Consider the following 22,988-nt stretch of genomic DNA (forward strand, 5'->3'; position numbering starts at 1 on the left):
ACTGGTTGAACTGTCTTTTTGCTTGGATTCCAAAACTCTTTTGCATTGCCAGGATCCGCTGATAATATCCCGGAAGTAAATATGGTTGCTTCATCTCTAATACTCCCTCTGTATATTTCGTTACGGAGGGAGTACTTCCTGTAGCTGCTTAGTGTTAAGCTTGTTACATTGCACGTGTGTGGAATTCTGAACATTTGCAACTAAATGACGCCCAGCACATCCCATAGTGGTTCGCAGCAGATTGCCGATGCCAACTTGCCAATGATTTCAGGTTTGCAAAACTTGGAGTTCAGACAGACTCTGAAGGGAGCATGACCAAAGGTAGACGAACAAGCATGTATGCCTGGATTCTGATGTCACAATCTGAAACTGCTGCAGGTCCATAGAGACCATGAATGACCGAGGTGTTTCAGGTAGAAAATTGTGACCACAACTTTGTACTTTCGTCTTGCATAGCATATACCATACCACCACCCCTCATAATCAATCTGATTACTTAACTGGCAACCTTGTTACGCAGGATATCCATGACTCACTAATCCTCTTCTATATTTCTTCCAAGACCTTGAAGAAAGCAATTGTTCCATTCTTCGGAAGGTATGTTGGGTGTCTGACTCTGCTGAATTTATTACCCCCAACAGTGCTTATATCAACTGAGCACACAACGAGCTCTGCTCTCCATCATAAATAAAGACATGTCAAAATTTACGGAAAAAGTATATATTTGTGTTATAAAAAAATGTTGACCATGTATTTTAAAAATGTTAACCAATTATTTAAAAAAATGTTAGATATATACAAAAAATATACAATGTGTACGGAAAAAAGTAGACATTAAAAATAAGATTTCAAAAAATGTTAATATTGTATTTAAAAATGTTAAACGTGTGCATATAAAATATTTCTGATGTATACAGAAAATCTTGAATGTGTACTGAAACCAAGAAAACCAAAAATAAAAGGGAAACAAGAAAAACTGAAGAAAACAAAGAAATAAACCAAAAAACAAAGAAAAGAAAAAGGCCGGTAAAAACCGAGAAACAAAACGACAAACTGAAGAAACCAGTGAAAAAAATAACCTCGAAGCAGGCGTTCTTGTCTGAGAGGAGAGGGGCTGACATGTGTGTCTGTCACGAGCACCGTGCTTCACTCGAAACAAATGAGAGTTTTTTTAGGGAAATGAGATGTGTGAGTTTGGTGAACTCAAACAGCAAAAGACTAGTACTACTAGTGTCTGTCGGAGGAGCCAAAAGGCAAGCCGGACAAACAAATGGCTACCTATTGCTATTGGTGATCTCCATCGCTGGCAACTCCCCGCGTCGAACACCAGCGTTATCTTCATGAACGTCAGATCTGCCACGGATGGACGGATAGCATGTTATGTTTTTGAACTCCCCTGCTCATCTAACAAATCATGCTTGAATAGCTGCTTATCAGACAAGATGCATAAAACGAAATTTGTACCATATTTGATTGTCCTGATGACCGTAAATCTGATCTATACCATCATGCCTCATTGTGCAGTTGCAGAGGAATGCCTACAAAACCCTGAGTCTGTCCAGCAAACAAGTGAATGCTGTCTGCACAGGAAGGATTCTGGTCAGCTGACGGTAGTAAGTAGCAGAGTCTCTAGCGATAGACTGAAACTGAGGACGGGACTTCTCACTTCTGGTTTGGAAACTGATATCTGTTCCACCAGATAATATTTTTACGCTGGAGATAATTAATCTTACTCCAGGTGCCCTTTACAATATAGTTTACTTATGTGCTCCTACAGCCATCCTTAAACTGAAATTTATTCGATGATGTAAGCTCTAGAGGTAGAGAATTGAGTTCTCACTTGGGCCGCTGCGTCATGAAAAGAATTGATGCAGCAAGACTGCATCTTCAGAATTTTCTTGCGATAAGATAGATAATACCTTTCACACAGAATTTCTTTCCTGCTTATGAGATTTCTGGTTTTCAGTTCGTCCTGGAGCAGTGGCCAACACACAAAAACAAGTTACAAAGCAAATTAACCAAAATATGATACTGAAGTAGTACTGGCGTACAATTGTAGATAAATAATGAGAGGCCACCGGTAGGTACACATATCAGTAGCTCTTGGATTCCTTCTCTCCAACAACTAAACAGGGGAACACACAGCTCGATTATCTCCATATATAAAGTAAGGGCCACTGGTAAGTACGAGGCAATATACAACTCAGCTCTTGGATTCCTGGATCTTATCTCCATTTGCCCAATAACCGCACAATCCCAAACCAAGCAGCCTTGACGCGCGAGATCTGCATAGGGCCGGCGACGAACGAGCAGCACTATCGTTGCTCTTTCACCAAAGATCAAATTTGGGCTTCGTTGAGGTGAATGCTCTCCTCAATCCCTACCTTGTTTTGCTCTTCATCGATTGTTCATCTTCTACTTTTTAGCTGTACGGACCATGAATTTTTTTTGTGTGTATATCAAAAAGTATGTACGAGAGCTATACAATCGAAGCTATTGTGGAACTATAAGAAATAAAGTAAAATAGAAGAAGGATTACAAGGTGGTAAGCCATACTTTGAATCTGGGAGCACAATGTTTCCTGGCTCCATAGGAAGAGAACAAGGTTGTTCGGTGTTCTGTCAGCGCTTAATTGCTTTTATGTTCCTTCATATGCTGCAGTTCCATATTCCTCTGATCTGCAAGATCATGGCAGAGTCGTTGCTTCTCCCTCTAGTGCGCGGCGTGGCCCGCAAGGCGGCAGACGCACTCGTCGAGACCGTGACACGCATGTGTGGCCTCGACGATGACCGTCGAATGCTGGAGCGCCATCTGCTAGCCGTACAGTGCAAGCTGGCCAACGCGGAGGACAGGAGTGAGACAAACGACTATGTCAAGAGCTGGATGAAGGAGCTCAAGTCTGTCGCCTACGAGGCCGATGACGTGCTCGATGACTTCCAGTACAAGGCGCTGCGCCGCCAGTCTAAGATTGGCAAGTCCACTACCCGCAAGGTACTCAGCTACATCACGCGCCACAGCCCGCTGCTCTTCCGTTTTGAAATGAGCAGGAAACTCAAGAATGTCCTCAAGAAGATTAATAAGTTGGTTAAGGAGATGAACACGTTTGGCTTGGAGAGTTCTGCCCGTAGGGAGGAGCAGCAGCATCCTTGGCGGCAGACGCACTCAAAACTGGATGACTCTAAGGAAATATTTGGAAGAGATGGTGATAAGAAGATGGTTGTGAAGTTGCTGCTGGACCAGCAACATCAGCGGAAGGTGCAGGTGCTGCCCATATTTGGGATGGGAGGTATTGGCAAGACGACTCTTGCTAAGATGGTGTACAACGACAAAGAGATCCAAGACCATTTCCAGTTGAAGATGTGGCACTGCGTGTCAGACAATTTTGATGTTATTGCTCTTGTGAAATCAATAATTGAATTGGCTACAAATGGAAGTTCAGCCATGCCTGGGAGCATTGAACTATTGCAGAAGAAACTTGATGAAGTCATTGGTCAGCAGAGATTTTTACTTGTTCTCGATGATGTATGGAATGAAGATAAGAGAATTTGGGAGGATGAATTGAAGTCACTATTGTGTTCTGTTGGTGGACCAGGAAGTGTTATAGTGGTCACGTGTCGAAACAAGCAAGTGGCCTCTATAATGAGCACCGTTAAGCCCCATGAGCTAGTATTTCTGTGTGAAGAGGATTCATGGGAATTGTTCTTGAACAAAGCATTTGGCAATGGCATAGAGGAGCAAGCAGATTTAGTCACCATCGGAAGGCGTATTGTCGATAAATGCGGGGGCTTGCCTCTTGCTCTCAAGCCAATGGGTGGATTGCTGAGTTCAAAGCAAAAAGTACAGGAATGGAAGGCCATCGAACAAAGTAGCATTGGGGATAATGTTGGAGGCAAATATGAGGTCATGCCCATACTAAAGTTGAGCTACAAACACTTGTCATCTGAAATGAAGCAATGTTTTGCATTCTGTGCAGTTTTTCCCAAGGATTATGAGATGGAGAAGGATAGGTTGATTCAACTATGGATGGCAAATGGCTTTATTCAAGAAGACGGAACAACTGATTTAAAACAGAAAGGAGAATTGATCTTCGATGAGTTTGTTTGGAGGTCCTTTCTCCAAGATAAGAAAGTGGTACTCAAATCTATTGTCTATGCTAGTGTCACAGAATATGAGACAGTAGTATGTAAAATGCATGACTTAATGCATGATCTAGCAAAAGAAGTCACAGATGAATGTGAAAGTATAGACGAACTGACTCAGCAGAAAGCATTGTTAAAAGCCGCCCGTCACATGCAAATGGCAGAGACAAAATTGGAACAAATCAGTATGTTATGCAAAGGCGGAACATACCTCCGAACTTTGTTAGCTCCTTCGGATTTATGGAAGGTATATTGTTCTAATTTTCTGAGCAGGCTGCTCAAGGATTTTAAAGAGTTGCTACATGCATCAGCATCACTAAGAGCATTGCAATACCCCCCTTATTCAAGTAACATTTGCAAGGCCATAAATGCAAAACATTTAAGATATCTTGACATCTCTTGGTCTAACATCGTTAGGTTGCCAGATTCAATATGCATGTTGTATAACTTGCAAACACTGAGGCTCATGAATTGCAGTATGCTGCAGCAGTTACCAGAAGACATGGCAAGACTGAAAATGCTCATCCATCTTTATCTTTTTGGTTGTGTTAGTCTCAAATGTATTTTTCCAAACCTTGGTCTACTGAAAAACCTTCACACATTAACAACATTTTTGTCGGTGCTGGAGATGGCCTTGGGATAGAGCAGCTCAAAGACTTGCAACACCTTAGCAATAGGTTGGAACTGTTCAATTTGAGCAAGATAAAGAGTGGGGCGAATGCAAAAGAAGCTAATCTTGGTCAGAAGCAAAATCTAAGTGAGTTGTTGTTCTCATGGGACCAAGAAATGGATGGTGAGCCTAGATATGTGGAAGAAGTGTTTCAGTGTTTAGAACCTCATAGTAATATCCAAAAACTAGAGATACGTGGATACAATGGCCTAGAAATATCACAATGGATGAGAAAGCCTCGGATGTTTGATTGCCTGAGAGAACTCAAAATGTCTGGTTGCCCAAAATGCAAGAGTATCCCTGTCGTATGGCTCTCGGTCTCTCTAGAGATTTTGGTCTTACAGAAGATGGATAACCTGACCACATTATGCAGTAACCTTGATGTGGAAGCTGATGGACACATTACCCCTCTACAAATTTTCCCTGGGTTGAAGAGGATGGAGTTGATTGAGTTGCCAATCCTGGAGATGTGGGCAGAAAATAGTGTGGGAGAACCTAGTGATATCTTGATAATGTTCCCGATGCTTGGAGAGCTAACGATCAAAAAGTGCCCCAAGCTTGCAAGTATTCCGGTGATCCCCATCATCATCAACTTGAGAATCATTGGAGTTCATAGTAGTGCAGTCGGTTTAGTTTTTATAGGCATCTGTTTGGGCTCCTGGCCATTTCTCGTCAGATTAGCTCTTGGGTTGCAGGAAGACATACCCATGTTGCATCTAGACGCCCAGCAAAGTCAAAGTCAAAGACCTCTTGACAAACTGAAGCATTTGTATTTGGAAGGCCCCAACAGCTTGGTCACAAGCTCCGGATTGTCCAGCTCACATCTTATGGTTTGGAAATGCTTTTCGTTCGTGAAGGGGCTGACAATTAGTGAATGCAGCAATCTTGTCTGCTGGCCAACAGAGGAGCTCAGGTGTTTGGATAGCCTCCGCTTGCTGTATATCATGAATTGCAACAATCTAGAGGGGAAGACTTCATCAGCTAAGGAGGAAACCCTTCCACTATCCCTGGAGGCATTGACGATTTCAAGCTGCTGCAGTGTGGTAGCACTGCCTTCTAACCTTGGAAATCTTACCAAGCTGAAGGGTCTCAATGTGAGTTGGTGCAATGCCCTGAAAGCGCTGCCTGATGGATTGTGTGGCCTCACTTCTCTTAGGGAATTACAGATTTGGGGTTGTCCAACTCTGAAGAAATTACCGCAGGGTCTCCTGGAGCGGTTGTCAGCCCTCAAACGCGTAAGCATAATTGACTGCCCGGATTTGGAAAGACGATGCAGAGAAGGTGGGGAGTATTTCCACTTGGTCTCCCCTGTCCCACTTAAGGAGATTCATCATTGATGAGGCGTCATGAAAATTGAAGCTGCGAAGTAAATCGGTAAATAATAGATTAATAATCAATCTCCCTTTTGTCTAATATAAATGTTTCTCACATCAAATTGGGTCCGTGATACCATGCCATACTAATGCGATGAATCAATGTACCTGCAGCAGCTCGGGAACTCTCAAATCCTCCGCAACATGAAGGAAGCAGTGGGCGAACTGTAAGAGGAAGGAAGCCTTGCCTTGTCTCTCTCGTCCGCTCCTATATTGCCGCAGGGCGCCGGGGGAGGAAGCAAGGAATGATGTAACTGCAAGAGAGGTCCGCAGTCCCTCGTTCGGCCCCATGCATCTCGCCTCTGTGCACGCCACGACCTGGGATGGGGTGGGGTGGGGGGCCAACTGTCGTCCTCATCGGCGGGGCGCAGAGAGGGAAGGACTGTCAGATGAAGGTTTGCCTGCACCGACGGGGATGCGGTGCGCGGCATGGCCTGAGGCAGCCGGCGTCCTCCTGGCCAGAGCGCATGCCGGAGGCGCCGCTTACACGGCGGAGGCGTGGAGTAGAGGGACAAGAGGAAGGAGCAGAGGAAGAGCCGTGAACTTCCAAGCCCTCTGAGGTCAGCAGGCCCAATGGCCATTACTTTTCTTTGAGGCCCAGAGGTAGTACTACGTAGTTCATACACTAGTACAGCATAGCATGTGTGACTCCAATACTATACCCTGCCAGTGTTAAGGTGATTGCAAATAGTAGTATTTTTTTTCTTTCTTTGAGAGTATAACAATTCTGTTCTTTGTTTGCATTTGTTTTGCTTTTTGGACACATGTTCTTTTCTCTTTGTTTGCATTTGATTGCGAATAATTTAGTTTTGCCTTTCTTCAGGGAGTTTCTTATGAACTGCTTCTGATTCCAACCTATGTGTACAAGATTGTTTTTGTGTGTAGATAACCAGTCTGTGCTATAACCAGTCTGTGCTATAACAACAAAGCGAAGAATTTTTCTTCTGCACAACGGCGATATCATACTGGTGATGAGATTGTCCAATTTCCTACAATACACATAAGAATAGCAGTAATAATCTTACCTCGTGTCTGCGCCTTCCTTGAGTTGGAGCCTTTGGGAGCCTGACATGAACAATCTGTTACTACTACTACATAGTAGACTAGAGCAGATTTATGCATCTGTTGTCCACAACTAATCATCACCAAATTAATTCTTCCATGGAATCAAGGATAGCTAGTATTCCAGTGAACACTTGTAATCAGGCAACCAAAGCGTGGTGATGTATGTGAGTCGACGAGCATCTTGCCGAGCCGGAGAACCCTCTGCTCCTTCCTCACCACATCCAGCCACTTCCCCTGCCTCCGCCACTGCCCTCTGCGCTGACGAGACGAAAGGAGCAGAGATGCACGTCGTGGGCAGCAGAGGCTTAATCACACCCCATCCAAGTCTCTTCCTTTTTCCAAATATGGATTCCACAACTCTTTTGCATTACTAGGATCCGCTGATAATATCCACGAAGTAAATGTTGTTGCTTCATCTCTACTACTTCCTGTAGCTGCTAAGTGGGAGTTCTGAACAATTCGTACTAACTGACGCCAAGCACATCCAATTTTGGTTCCTAGCAGATTGCCGATGCCAACTTGCCAATGATTTCAGGTTTGCAAAAGTTGGAATTGGGACAGGCTTTCAAGACCATGACTTTCCAGAGGCAGAGGAACACACATGTATGCCTGAACTCTGATGCCACCGTCTCATACTGCAGATCCATTAGAGACCATGAATGACTCGCTGTTTCAGGTAAAAATTCTGACCCCAAACTTGGACTTTCCTCTTGCATAGTGTGCTCTGTTTTCCTGCATAAATAAAAATGTATACTGAAATCACTTATTAAACGACAGTGCTACTTAATCTGAAGCAAGCCACGAAAGAAATGGTTCGGCGGATGATAACATGGATTGCTCACGCGATGGCTTCATGTACCTGTAGCCTGGGGTTTCTGAAAGCCTCCACGGACGGCATCAAGGAAGGAAGCAGCGTTAGTGGACGAGATGTACGAGGAAGCTTCGTTTCTCTCTCGTCCGCCCCATCTCGCCGCTGTGCGCGCCGCAACCGTCCTACCCGCCAGAGCGCACGCCGGGAGGGCGGCTGTGGTTCGACGGTGGAGCTAGCAAGATGCGGCGTGGAGGAGAAGTGGGGATCTGGATGGATGGATGGACGCCGTGGGCAGAGGCCCAATGGACACCAGCAGAGGGCTGGGCTGGGTCATTACTCTAGTGTTTACCCATTTTTTCAGAAAAAAAAAACTATTGTGTTTCCATTTGGTTTACGGATGTGAATGTTCGGTTCTTGGGTGACCCTGTATGCAAGACAAATATAATAAAAAATATTTAAAAAATATGATTTTTGAAAAATAAATAAAATTGACCTTCTATTGTACTTGTAAAAAACAATCCACAAAGAAGAAACCCATGTTGACTTCAGGGCAAAAAGTTAAAATTTAAGGTCAACTAGGTGTGAAAAGTAACTTGTATATAGCAATATTCTTTTTGCTCAGAAGTCAACAGAAGTTTTTCCTTCGCGAAAATTTATATACTAGTGCCAAAAAATGTCAAGTTTATTCAAAAAAAGTTATATATTTTTTCACTTTTTCATAATTATTATTTTTTCTTATATTTAGGAATAGAGGGAGTAGATAATAATAAACTTACCAAAGCAAAGAATTTTTCTTCCATACAACAGCAACATCGTACGAGTGATTGGATGGCTCCAGTTCGTACAATCTGCATAACAATTAGTGGCAACAACAGTCTGATCTTGTGTCTGCTCCTTCCTTGAGTTGGAATCTTTGAGAGCATGACATGATGAAGCATCCTACCACTACTACTGTCTACTACAGAGTGCAGACTAAGCAGAATCCAATCACTCGTTGAATGGATGCTTAGGATCATGTTGAAAATATATTCTTGTTATTCTCTACCACTTCCTTGAGTTATATATTCTTGTTATTCAACGTCAATCATGTTGAAAATATATGCTTAGGATCCTTATGCTCGTCAAATAACATTGTCGCCTTGTTTATCTTTAAAACACTCTTCTTCTGTCTTCTTCTTCTTCTCAATACATGCTCACCACAGCTGTTAATCCCCAACACTCCCGCAAATCCAACGTATGTTGCAGCGATTGCAGCAAGAATAGACAAGCACCAAACCAACATATTGATTACTGCACCAAAAATATGCATCGGATTGAAAAATTTGACATTGGAACCAAAAAAAAAAAGTGAGGACGTGTGATATGTCGTCAGCTTGCAAATAATTTGACATGTCTAATTTTGTCAACATGTTGTAAGATATATTGAGCACGTATGAATCGTATATAGCAGAATTAAAGTTGGATGGATGGATGGATGAATGAAAGGAAGAATATGTGTGGTGTTACCAAATATTTGATCTTTATCCCCTAAAAAATAGATTTAGAGATTGGCCGTGATTGATTCATTTTCATAAAGGCGTTAAGAAATATAACAAAATTGATTTAGTTTGATAGATAAAAATCAGTTTATATAGATCGGTGGGCTAAAAAACAATTTAATTAGATCAGTGGGATAGCGAATGCCTGGAAAAAAAATTCAATGGAAGAGTGATGGTCGTATGTGGAAGGTTGGACGAAGGAGTGGCGAGGGAAAATTGAAAGATGAAACTTTAGATTCTTTGTAAGTAACAGAGACTACCAAATAAAAAGAACTAGATGAGGTACATCCAAACCATCTCAACTGTCAATCTACAATCTAAGGGATTATTTGGTTGCGTTGTTCTAGCAAAACCAGTTTTCCATCAATTTATATAACAGTGTAACAAACTTAAACCATGTTTGGCTCCCATAGCAAAAACATGGGGCCCTCCTATTTAGCATGTGGTGCGACGTGCGTCGCGGAAACGTGCACCGCCCGCTCCCCAAGTGCGTGCTCTTCGGCCAGCCCATGTGCTTTGGCGGGATGCCCCTTTTTTGGTTTTTCTCTATCTTTTTTCTTTGCTGTGTCTCTTTTTTTCTTCTCCATTTTTATTTTTTCTTCTTTAATTAAATTTTTGGACATCAGCTTTTTTTAATGATTTTGAAAATTTCTCTGACTTTTATAAACTCTTCAGAAAATTAAAAAATGTCTTTAGATATCAAAGAAAGTTTCAACTTTAGAAAATATTCAGGAGTTTAAAAATTGTTCCAGATTTCCAAAAGTATTGCAATTAAAAAAAACAGAAATTTGATAAAGTAATTTTAAACAAATGTTCGTGAATTTTAAAAATTGTTCTCAAATAGTTGAAAAACTTTTTGTCAATTCAAAAAATTCAACGAATTTGAATTTTTTCAAGAATTTCAGAAAATTCGACAAAGTAAAAAAATTAAATTTTAAAATATTTATGAATTTCAAAAAGTTCACAAATTTTAAAAATGTTTGTAATTTTTGAAAATATTAACAAAATGAAAATTTGTTTGTGATTTTCATAAAAAAATTGTTGAACAATGAGAGTTTAAAAAATGTTGGTTGTGATTATCAGTCCATCTCCAAGATATATGGTGTACACTAGAATTACAATAATATTTGGACAATGTGTTATTTTATTTTATTTTTTAGATTGCTTACCACATGTGTTACCAAGTGGCTATCATTCCATCTCCAAGACTGAAGATATATCCAATGGTTTTATGTTCCTTTATCCTGTGAAACACTCCCTCCGTCCCATAATATAACAACGCTTTTGACACTGTGTCAAAAACGCTGTTATATTATGGGATGGAGGGAGTAGTTACCAAGTGGCCATATCATGATTATATGGACGTCTAGGGAAATCATTCTACTGTGCTTCGTGTATTGAATAACATTACTTTCATTTCTCATTCTACGCAACGAAGATTCACAACATGGTGAAATTCAAGGAAACATAGATTCTTTGAAGAAATATGATACAATAGTATCTTTGTGATTGCAAAAACGCCAAATCAGAGATGAGCAAGGATTTCTCTTTTCATGTGCAGAACCCTCTGCCCATCCTTCTGAATCTCTTGTAAGATATTTTACCTATAAACAATATGCCGTATACCCTCTTACAATATTGCGATGTTACTCTTATTTTGTGTTTGAATTTGTCTACTTGCGAGCAAACATTTAGATATCCCGCCGTCTAGTTGCCGCGTGCGCGCTGAAGCACTCTAGGTATCCCGTCAATGGCAACAGCGCATTGTAGCGGCAAACTCCAGCGAGCAGCTCGGTCCAGTCTGAGCCGGAGCCTAGCCGAGCCGACCCTAGCGTAGTTGAGCGTATCCTGTTCTTGAAGCTGTTGTTGTTTATTTTTCAGGCTCCTCGCGGTGGTGATGAGTTGCCGCTTGAAGCGTTCTCGTTCGAGGGATTCCTCTGGTACGATGAAATCCTCGTTACCGAGCCTAACATCCTCCTCGGAGACCGGTAGATAGTTACTATCCTCCGAATCCTCGCGATCGACAGGTTCATCTGGGTTGACTTGTCCTTCTTCCCACTCATCCTGCTCGACAGCAGGCTCAACGGGGAGGTCAGAGTCTTCGGTGTTGTCCGGGGTGTTATTGTCTCCGGTGCCGGTATTACTGTCCTTTTTCCGACGCGATCGTGAGCGGCGCCGCTGACGTCGGCGCTTTGGTGGTGCTTCGACGGGCTTGTCCTTAATCGGGTCTTGCATGTCGTCGTCATCGTCCTTTTTGGGTGTATCCACCATATACACGTCGTATGTAGAGGTGGCCGTCCAACGATTGGTGATAGGCAGGTTTTTGCCTGGGTCGGCTCCCGCATCGTCGTTCATACCGTCGATGTCTTCGGAGGCGTAGTCTAGCATGTCGGTTAAGTCTTCGACAGTGGCTACCAAGTGGATGGTGGGTGGGATGCAAAATTCCCCGCACTCAGCTCCTAGTTCAGGCGGGGCATAGTTCGGAAGCGATGCTTCTGTGATGGCGAGAGATCGCATTAAGTCCAGCGCTTCGCTTAGAAGTGAAAACTGGACGGGTGGTTGAGGATCTGCGGAGCTGGGCCTGGTGAACACCGCGCGGCCGTGCCCAATGGATGCAGACCTCAGGGTTCGGAGTTAACATCTAGAGGTGAGTTCGGCTTCCTAACGATAGGGAGAACCCTGTTTTATTCCAGGCCCGCCGATAATATGGTCGCCTCTGGGTCTCCGGCAGGGGGCTCCGTAGTAGGAGAGGGTCCGGTATGGTTCATACTCCCGTCTTCGGACAGGGTGGTCCGCTCTGGTTCTAAGGCCAGGGCAGGAACGATAGTTGATCTTTGAACGGAGCCTGGTGGTGGATTCGACAGGCCTCCTTCATGTAGGTGAGGAATGGCGGTCGAGGCCGAGAACCCGTTGAAGATCAAGTCTCCTCGGATATCAGCGATATTGTTCAGGCTTCTGAACCTGATCTGGTGACCATGAGCATAGCTGTCTATCTGTTCAAGGCGGCCAGTTGAATTGGCACGCAGAGCGAAGCCGCCAAACACGAAAAGTTGTCCAGGGAGGAAGGTTTCCCCGGACACAGCATCATTGTCGATGATCAAACGAGCCATCGAGCCTTCGGCCGACGACACAGTTGAACTCTCAATGAAAGCACCAATGTCGGTGTCAAAACCGGCCGATCACGGGTAGGGGGGTCCCGAACTGTGCGTCTGAGGATCGAAGGCAACAAGGGACAGAGGAAACACGATGTTTACCCAGGTTCGGGCCCTCTTAATGGAGGTAAAACCCTACTTTCTACTTGATTGTCTTTGATGAGTATAGGGGTTACAAGAGTTGATCTACCTCGAGATCGTAATGGCTAAACCTAGCTGTCTAGCATATGTGAATTCTGATAGCCTCTACGGACTAAACCCTCCGGTTTATATACACACCGGAGGGGTCTAGGGTTGCACATAGTCGGTTCGTAGAGGAAGGAAATTACATATCCGGACACCAATCTTGCCGTCCACGCATAGGAGAGTCCTACCCGAACACGGGGGAAGGTCTTGCGCCTTGTATCTTCACGGCCCATCAGTCCAGCCCACGTCAAATAGCCCGGACACCAAAGGACCCCCTAGTCCAGGACTCCCTCACCCGAGCCTAGCCAATCCGGGCCAGGAAAGTCGTTGGTCCGGTCCCAGGCCGGCTCGCTCCTGGCGGTCTAAGGCCTACCACTATAAAGTTGATGCCCAAATGCATTAAAATATAACCGGCTGGGCAGCGATGCCCTGAGGATTTTATTTGGCACCAATCTCACAATATTTTCTTCGTAACCTGATAAAAAGCGGGACCTAGATGCCCTGTTCACGTGAGTTTCTTTAGCCTGGTTCGCTCTCTGTAGTGAGCCATGAGCTAATTGTTTACTGCTTTCTTCATTTGGCACCGACTGCGCATCGGAGAAGCTACTTGCTCCGGCTCCCATCAAAACATTTATGGCACCGGCTGAGCAACGGCCGGGGCAATGGAGGGATCCGGTGCCAAACTACGAAAAAGTGAATTTGGCACCTCTTTTGGCCTACTAAGTGGAGGGCCTAAAGGACAGCTCGGTCAGGGAACGGATCTGACCTGATCGTGTCCATCCTTAATACTGACCCATAATGGTCCCGTCATCCTACTTTAACTACACAAAATGGAGTGGTTGATGAGAGTTAGGTCATCAATTAGGTTGACGAGCTGAAGATGGCAGGACTCGGTGCTAAGCAAGTATGTCTTCTTCCGTGCAGGCCGGCAGAGGGTGGTTGATGAGGGGAGCTTATCGATCAGTTAAATCTAATTGAAAAGTTGGCAGGATGTGTAGCTAAGAGACGAGGTAGCAGGTTGGAAGGGATTGGATTTAGAATATACATCGCCATCATCGTAGAAAATGTAACCAAATTACAATGGCATAATGTTTCTAGGAAGCTTCCTGCGCCTTTCTCACAAAGTCCCAACTCCGGAGCAATTTCCAGTTGTTCTTGTGCTATATGCCTATTTTATGTAACTCCTTCATGTGTATCTTGACTCCACGGCCTAACGTTCAGACCGACTCACCTATGAAGATGTGACACATTATGAAGACACATATAGAACTCTGATGACCGTAAAATTGATCTATACCATACCTCATTGTGCAGCTGGAGAGAAATGCCGACAGAACCACAAAGAACCTTACAGAGTTCACTTGATCTATATCATACCTCATTGTGCATCTGAAAGTGAGGATGGGACAAATCTGGTTGGAAACTGATATTTGTTTCCTGTAGATATATTTGCCCTGCTGATGATTTATCTTACACTCCAGCTTCCCTTCATAATTTTAGTTTACTTACGTGCCCCAGCAGCCGTTATTAGAACCAATTTTTTTTGGTGATGTAAACACTAGAAGAAGAAGATGCGCTAAACAAAAATCACAGGTAGAGAACCGAGTTTTTGTTTGGGCCTGAAAGAATTGATGCAGGTAATACATTCCACACAGAAATTCTACCTACTTATGAGATTTCTGGTTTTCAATTTGTCCTGGAGCAGTAGCCAATAAAAGAAGAAAAATTAAGTGTGAACAAAATTAAGTTATATAGCAAATGATAGATAGAAAACAATGTCTTGCCCATCCATGCTGAACCAGTCTTCGCAGCAGTTGGATGCATGTTATTCTTATCTCTTCGCGCATTGTCTGTCATGATGGTACAGACAATTGTTTATACATGCAAGTTGCAGAAAATTATAGAAATATTGAACACGGTACACGTACCAGTCATATACAGCTCTTGGATTCCTTGATCTTGTCTCCATTTGCCATTGTCCACTCTCCAACAACCGCACAATCCCACCCATACCAAGTAGCCTCAATGCGTGAGAGACCTGCATAGGGGTGGCAACGAACGAGCAGCAGTATAGTTCCTCTTTCACCAAAGATCAAATTGGGCGTTGTTGAGGTGAATGCCCTCCTCAATCCTTAATTACCTTGTTTTGCTGTTCAATCAGTTGTTCATCTTCTGTTTCTTTAGCTGTACAGAACATGAAAATTTTATGTGTATATATATCAAAAAGCATGAACAAGAGCTATGCAAGCTAAGTAATTGTGGAACTAAGAAATAAAGTAAATAGGAGGATTACAAGGTGGTAAGCCATGCTTTGAATCTAGGAGCACAATGTTTCCTGGCTCCATAAAAAGATAACAAGGTTGTTCGGTGTTCTGTCCATGCTTAATTGCTCTTCTATTCTTTCACATGCTGCAGTTTCCTATTCCTCCAATCTGCAAGATCATGGCAGAGTCACTGCTTCTCCCTCTAGTGCGTGGTGTGGCCGGCAAGGCTGCAGACGCACTTGTTGAGACCGTGACCCACATGTGTGGCCTCGACGACGACCGCCGAACGCTGGAGCGCCATCTGCTAGCCGTTGAGTGCAAGCTGGCGAATGCTGAGGAGATGAGTGAGACAAACGGATATGTCAAGAGCTGGATGAAGGAGTTCAAGTCTGTCGCCTACGAGGCCGACGACGTGCTTGACGACTTCCAGTATGAGGCGCTGCGCCGCCAGTCTAAGATTGGCAAGTCCACTACCCACAAGGTACTTGGCTACATCACGCGCCAAAGCCCGTTGCTCTTCCGTTTTGAAATGAGCAGGAAACTCAAGAACGTCCTCGAGAAGATCAATAAGTTGGTTGAGGAGATGAACAAGTTTGGACTGGAGAATTCTGTCCATAGGGGGAAGCGACAAAATCCTTGCCGGCAGACACACTCAAAACTGGATGACTGTACCAAAATATTTGGAAGAGATGATGATAAGACGGTGGTGGTGAAGCAACTGCTGGGCCTGCAAGATCAGCAAAAGGTGCAGGTGTTGCCCATCTTTGGGATGGGTGGTCTTGGCAAGACGACTCTTGCTAAGATGGTGTACAATGAACGAGAGGTCCACGAACATTTTCAGTTGAAGATGTGGCACTGTGTGTCAGTAAATTTTGATATTATTGACCTTGTGAAAGCCATAGCTGAATTGGCCACAAATGGAAGTTCTGCCATGCTTGGCAGCATCGAACTATTGCAGAAGAAACTTGATGAAGTCATTGGCCAGAAAAGGTTTTTACTTGTTCTTGATGATGTATGGAATGAAGATAAGAGGATATGGGAGGATGAGTTGAAGCCACTATTGTGTTCTGTTGGTGGACCAGGAAGTGTTATAGTGGTTACATGTCGAAGTAAACAAGTGGCCTCTATAATGTGCACTGTCAAGCCACACGAGCTAGCATTTTTGAGTGAAGAAGGCTCATGGGAATTGTTTTCAAACAGAGCATTTAGCAATGGTGTAGATGAGCAACCAGAGTTAGTCACCATCGGAAGGCGTATTGTGAATAAATGTGGGGGGTTGCCTCTTGCTCTCAAGACAATGGGCGGATTGCTGAGTTCAAAGCAAAAAGTACAGGAGTGGAAGGCCATCGAAGAAAGTAACATCGGGGATAATGATGGAGGAAAATATGAGGTCATGCCCATACTGAAGTTAAGCTACAAATACCTATCATCTGAAATGAAGCAATGTTTTGCATTCTGTGCAGTCTTTCCCAAGGATTATGAGATGGAGAAGGATAGGTTGATCCAACTATGGATGGCAAATGGTTTTATTCAAGAAGAGGGAATAATGGATTTAGTACAGAAAGGAGAATTCATTTTTGATGAGTTGGTTTGGAGGTCCTTCCTCCAAGATAAGAAAGTGGCGATCAAATCTGCAATCTATCATGGTGACACACAATATAAGACATTTGTATGTAAAATGCATGACCTAATGCATGATCTAGCAAAAAATGTCACGGATGAGTGTGCAAGTATAGAAGAATTGTCTCAGCAGAAAGCATTGTTAAAAGGTGTTTGTCACATGAAAACATCAAAGGCTGAATTCGAACGAATCAATGGGTTATGCAAAGGCAGAAAACTCCGCACTTTGTTAGCTCCTTCAGAATCATGGAAGGATTATAATTATAATTTTCCGAGCAAATCACACAAGGATATTAAGGAGTTGCAACAGGTATTGGCATCACTAAGAGCATTGAATTGCTCCCCTTCTCCAATTGTCATTTGCAAGGCCATAAATGGAAAACATTTACGGTATCTTGACCTCTCTGGGTCTGACATCGTTAGGTTGCCAGATTCAATATGTATGTTGTATAACCTGCAAACACTGAGGCTGATAGATTGCCAGAAGTTGCAGCAGTTAGCAGAAAACATGGCAAGATTGAGAAAGCTCACCCATCTTTATCTTTCTGGTTGTGGTAGTCTTAGAAGTATGTCTCCAAACTTTGGTCTATTGAACAACCTTCACATATTAACGACATTTGTAGTGGATACCGGAGATGGCCTTGGCATAGAGCAGCTCAAAGAATTACAACACCTTAGCAATAGGTTGGAACTGTTGAATTTGAGCAAGATAAAGAGTGGTGAGAATGCAAAAGAAGCCAATCTTAGTCAAAAGAAAAATATAAGTGAGTTGTTGTTCTCTTGGGACCAAGAAAGGTATGATAAGCCTAATGGTGTGGAAGAAGTGCTCCAGTGTTTAGAACCTCATAGTAATATCCAAAAGTTCGAGATATGTGGATATGGTGGCCTACAAATATCACAATGGATGAGAAAGCCTCAGATGTTTGACTCCTTGAGAGAACTCGCAATGTCCAACTGCCCAAGGTGCAAGAGTATACCTGTAATATGGCTCTCATTCTCTCTAGAGATTTTGTCCTTATATAACATGGATAACCTGACAACATTATGTAATAACCTTGATGTGGAAGGTGGAGGACGCATTACCCCTCTGCAAATTTTCCCAAGGTTGAAGAAGCTGTGTTTGATAAAGTTACCAAACCTGGAGATATGGGCAGAAAATAGTGTAGGAGAGTCTCAGATGTTTAAAAGTTTGGAAGAACTCGAAATGTTCGACTGCCCAAGATGCAGGAGTATACCTGTCATATGGTTCTCGGTCTCTCTGAAAATTTTGTCCTTGCAGAAGATGGATAACCTGACCACATTATGTAATAACCTTGATGTCAAAGCCGGAGGATGCATTACCCCTCTTCAAATTTTTCCAAGGTTGAAGAAGATGAGGTTAATTAGGTTACCAAGCCTAGAAATATGGGCAGAAAATAGTGTGGGAGAGCCTAGTAATAACCTGGTAACATTCCGGGTGCTTGAAGAGCTAGAGATCAAAAATTGCCCCAAGCTTGCATGTATTCCGGTGATCCCCATTATCAGGATGTTGAAAATGGTTGGGGTTCACAATACTGCAGTCGGTTTAGTGTTTATGGGCATCCGTCTGGGCTCCTGGCCATTTCTCCTCAGCTTAACTCTTGGGTCTCCAGAAGACATACCCATGTTGCCTGTAGATGCCCAGCAAAACCAAAGTCAAATACCTCTTGAAAAACTGAAGTATTTAGATCTAGAAGGCCCCAACAGCTTGGTCAGAAGCTCCGGATTGTCCAGATCACATCTTATGTTTTGGAAGTGCTTTTCGTTGGTGGAACAGCTGACGATTGACAGTTGCAGCAATCTTGTCCGCTGGCCAACAGAGGAGCTACGGTGCTTGGATCGCCTCCGCATTATGTACATCGGAAATTGTGTGAACCTGGAGGGCAACACTTCATCCTGTGAGGAGGAAACCCTTCCGCTGTCCCTGGAGAAATTGTGGATTAAAGGTTGCCGAAGCGTGGTGACACTGCCTCCAAACCTTGGAAATCTTGCCAAGCTGAGGTGTCTCTATGTGAGGAACTGCCCAGAGTTGGCAAGACGATGCAGAGAAGGTGGGGAGTATTTTCACTTGCTCTCCTCTGTCCCACGCAAATACATTGATTTTTGAGGAGGTGTCGTGAAATCCAGAAAAGCTGCGAAGTACATCGGTATACGGCTGAGTGCCCTGGTAAATAATCAATCTTCCTGCTGTCTAAATAACCTTTCCCGCATTAAATCCGGTGATAACATGCGATGAATCAACTTACCTGCAGGTGGGAATCTCTGAAGCAGGCAATGGTAGATCTGCCCCCATCTTGTTGCCGTCCTCCTCGGCATGCAGGGCGCAGAGGGGGGAGAGGAAGGTTGGCGCCGCGCGCGCCGCGGCCTGAGGCAACCGCCGTCCTCGTCGCCAGGAATGGCGCACTCCGGGGGCGGCGTGTCGACGGCGGAGGCGTGGAGAAGAGGGGGCGAGATTTGCCTGCACCGACGACGGAGACTAGAGGAAGAAGCAGAGGACGCACGCTGTGGGCCGACAAATCAACCAGCAGCGGACGATGTCATTACTTCTCCTCTCTTTGCGGAGGCCCTCTGCAACTAGTATTTCATTTTTTTCTAAAAACAATATGTTCTAGTATTTCATACACAAGGCAGGAGTGACTCCAACACTATGTGTACAGCATTGTAATTTCTGTGTAGATAATAACAAAGTCTGTGATGTAATATTACTAACCGGATCAATGATAGTGTGGTCCAGTGAACGCTAAGTACTGTAATAATCAGGCAGGCATACACACAACACACTGACTGATTGCGTACTGAGAGCGTGGATATGTATGCGTCGGCGAGCATCTTGCCGAGCCGGACCTGTGCCTGCGTGGTGAGATGCTTGATGTCTTTGGCGATAGGGGAGCCCCATGGCGTCCACGTACTTGAGCTTCGGCAGCCGCACCGCCCTCTGCTCCTTCCTCATCACATCCAGACACATCCCCTGCCTCTGCCCTCTGCGCTGATGGAGGCGAGAGGATGCACGCCGTGGGCAGCAGAGGCACATTGGACCCATCACCAGCAGAGGGTTCAAGCCTGACTATAACTGAGGTCCTTGCTTGATCAAATATGGTTGAACAATGTTTATCTTCCGTCCCACAACTTTGTTGCATCACTAGGATCCGCTGATAATATCCTGGAAGTTAATATGGTTGCTTCATCTCTGCTAGCACTTCATGTTACTGCCTAGTGCTAGACTTTTGAGTGTGCATGTGTGGGGAGTTCTGAACATCTGCTTTGCTGCTCCAAACACTTCCAATTCTGGTTCGCAGCACATTGCCGATGCCAACTTGCTTAGTGTTGATCTCAGGTTTTCAAGACCATCATCATGGCTGGGGCTCCAGAGGAACACGCCTGAATTCTTAATCTGAAGCGACGAAAGAAATGGTTTTGGGCACATGAGATTCGGCGGATGATAACATGGATTGCTCACGCGATGTACCTGCAGCTCGGGAATTCTGAAAGCCTACGCAGCATGAAGGAAGGAAGCAGCTTTAAAGGACTACTCTATCTGCAAGTCTTAACTATAATATATATATAAGAAAAGGTGGTTAGCAATATGTGCCCAAGAAATAATTTTTTGAAAGTATTTTTAAAGGACTACTCTATCTGCAAGTCTTAACTATAATATATATAAGAAACACTTCCAGTCCTTCGATATATTTACTTTCCAGTCAACATTGATAGCTTTTCATTTTTCAAAAGCCAGAAGCAGTATCACATACACAAGTTCATTGCTTGAATCTATACAACGTAAGCTAGTTATGCAGATCGAAACTACAACACACACGATGATTCCTTGTAGAAAATTCGCCCGATGCAACTTCCACCGGCCGCTGGGCTTTTAGTCCACCTCATCGACTGTTCGATCTGCTACATCGTGCAAAATTCGTCCGAGAAATGTCGTCTGTATAGCACTGCTCTATGCGGATTAGCTTGATAGTGTTCTTGGGAAATTGAAGTAAACAATGTGCCAGCTTTCCGATGGGATTTTGTTTGAACTGCAAAGATGTTCTCTCGGCCACAAGCCCACGACAACAACAAATATTCGGAATTTAAGATACTGATTTAAGTGGAAGTTCAAATGACCTGCAGTTCATTTGTTAGAATATAGCTGGATACTTATACCTCTGTGAAGAAAAACTCACTCTGGGAAAATAGTTTCTTATGAATTACTCCTGATTCCAATGTATGTGTACAACAATGGTCTTACAAGGCTAAACTTTTCACACGACACATGACACAAAATCAAATGATTTTGTGAGTGAAAGCATAACATTTTCTTTGACTTGAACTTCATGTGCAAGATTTCTTGCCTACAACGTGGGTTGCATCCGAACGATCATTCACTCTAAAATCAGAATGTTGTGTGATTGCTAAGTTATTTTCAAAAATATCGAGATAGAAATATGATGCCATCAATCTATGTAATGTGAAATCCATTACCAAAATTTATAATGCACTCTCGCTAAGTAATGTATGTGCATGACAAAAGAGCTTATATTGACGTGGCTTGAGAAGTGAACATATATGGAAGTGTCATATGCTCAATCCTTTTTTTCATCCCTAGGTTCTGAATTCGCAGTTTAGGAATATGCTTTTATCATGTCGATGTTTTCGTTACTAAAATTTAGAAATATAATCGATTGACGTGTTTTTCCTACATAAGTAAACAGTCCAGCACTACCTCTCTAGGAAAACTTTAGTACTTAGCATATCTATACCTTTCTAATTCATGCATCATTAATCATTTTATATGTTTTAAATGATAAAAATAAATATTGGAGTGTGCCTTTCTATGCTTTTTGCACCTTGTGGGGCTCCTACGAGGACATGGGTTGTTTCAAGGCTGGATAACATGGGAATAATTAGACCTGAAAGCACGGGTTCCATGGCTTTTATAATTGTACCTTCTTTTGTGTGTGTAGATAATTAGAGTGGTGTTCAACAAAATCTTCATTTCAGCCTGAATTTTTATTATTTCCAAAGCAAAGAATTTTTATTCGCCCACAAAAAAAAAAGAATTTTTCTTCCGCTCAACAGCAACCTCATACGGTGATTAGATGGATCCAATTCATATAATCTTCTGCATAACAATTAGTGGTAACAACAGTCTGATCCTGTGTCTGCTCCTTCCTTGAGTTGGAATCTTTGAGAGCCTGACATGATGAAGCATCACCAAAAAAGCTAGGGTTTGTGTCTCTCGCCGGCTCCGCCGCAGGTCTGCCTCGTCTCCGGTGGCCCTAGGGCCATGGAGGCGAGGTGGATCCTGGCAAGGGCCAGCGAGAGGGCTCCGTTGTTAGTCGTTCCTTTCAGATTTGTTAGGGTTTGTGTCCTGCTCAGGAAGACGAGACAGCGGCGGCTCCCTGAAGATGGAATAAAGGTCTCCCCGCTTAGCCCCCATTCCAGTGGTGCGTCTAGCATCATTGGTGGGCGTGTGGAGGTGTGTCTCCGGAGGATCTATCCTCGGTGGATTTGCTCGGATCTGGTTGTTTTTCGTCTATATTCGTGTGTCTTCGGATTGGATCCTTTCGATCTACGTTATCCTTCATCGACGGCAGTTGCTGTTCTGGTGCGCTGGTCCTATGGGGCCTTAGCACGACGACTTTCTGACTGTCTACTACAACAAGTTGTGCCCGACTCCAGCGAGGGAGGGGCGATGACAGCGGCGCGCCTTCGGCTCGCTTCAGTGCTTGTAGTCGTCGCTAGGTGGTCTACGGACCTGGATGTAATTTTTATTATTTCTGGTGTTCGTTGTACTACCATGATTGAAGATGAATAGATCAAAAGTTTTTCAGAAAAAAAGACATGATGAAGCATCCTACCACCACGACTACTACAGAGTGCAGACTAAGCAGATTCATTCATCTGTTGTCCACAACTAATCATCACAAACTCGATCCACGTAAGCCGGATTTGAAATTCCAAACGTGAAAAAGTCATCCACATTCAAATGTCCTAATCTTAAAATCTTGACCTTGGAAGGTTAGAACAGAGTGCCGCCCCTGAACCGCTCCCGCGATGCGCCCCGCGCGCGCGTCTCCAGGCCCCTCGATCTGCCGCCGGCGAACTCCTCCCCTCCAGCCTTTCCTCCCCTCGCCACCGCCAGAGGGCGTCCGCCCGGCGAA

The 22,988-nt window shown here is 43.8% G+C and overlaps 1 protein-coding gene, 1 long non-coding RNA gene and 1 pseudogene across 4 annotated transcripts; 2 read left to right on the forward strand and 1 right to left on the reverse strand.

Annotated features, from left to right (window-relative positions):
* Positions 1-2,574: 2,574 nt before the first annotated feature.
* Positions 2,575-7,170, forward strand: LOC123167318 (putative disease resistance protein RGA1; annotated as a pseudogene).
* A 7,409-nt stretch (positions 7,171-14,579) lies between these two features.
* LOC123167319 (uncharacterized) lies at positions 14,580-19,300 on the reverse strand. Of its 3 annotated transcripts, none has more exons than XR_006483893.1 (7): positions 19,083-19,300; positions 18,260-18,968; positions 18,054-18,109; positions 17,796-17,956; positions 17,350-17,704; positions 14,863-15,118; positions 14,580-14,784 (listed from the first exon to the last, which is right to left on the reverse strand). It is a non-coding gene; the product is annotated as an uncharacterized lncRNA (long non-coding RNA). The 3 variants fall into 3 exon arrangements; XR_006483894.1 differs by having other exon boundaries at positions 18,054-18,163; XR_006483892.1 differs by having other exon boundaries at positions 18,054-18,968.
* On the forward strand, positions 15,137-19,319 carry LOC123167317 (putative disease resistance protein RGA3). The gene is made up of 2 exons (XM_044585165.1): positions 15,137-19,003; positions 19,089-19,319. Exon 1 carries the CDS (start codon positions 15,341-15,343, stop codon positions 18,941-18,943), a length of 3,603 nt encoding a protein of 1,200 aa, XP_044441100.1. The 5' UTR covers positions 15,137-15,340; the 3' UTR covers positions 18,944-19,003; positions 19,089-19,319.
* The last annotated feature ends 3,669 nt before the right edge of the window (positions 19,320-22,988 follow it).

The sequence above is a fragment of the Triticum aestivum genome, chromosome 7D, assembly GCF_018294505.1.
Source record: "Triticum aestivum cultivar Chinese Spring chromosome 7D, IWGSC CS RefSeq v2.1, whole genome shotgun sequence".
NCBI classification, from domain to species: Eukaryota; Viridiplantae; Streptophyta; class Magnoliopsida; order Poales; family Poaceae; genus Triticum; species Triticum aestivum.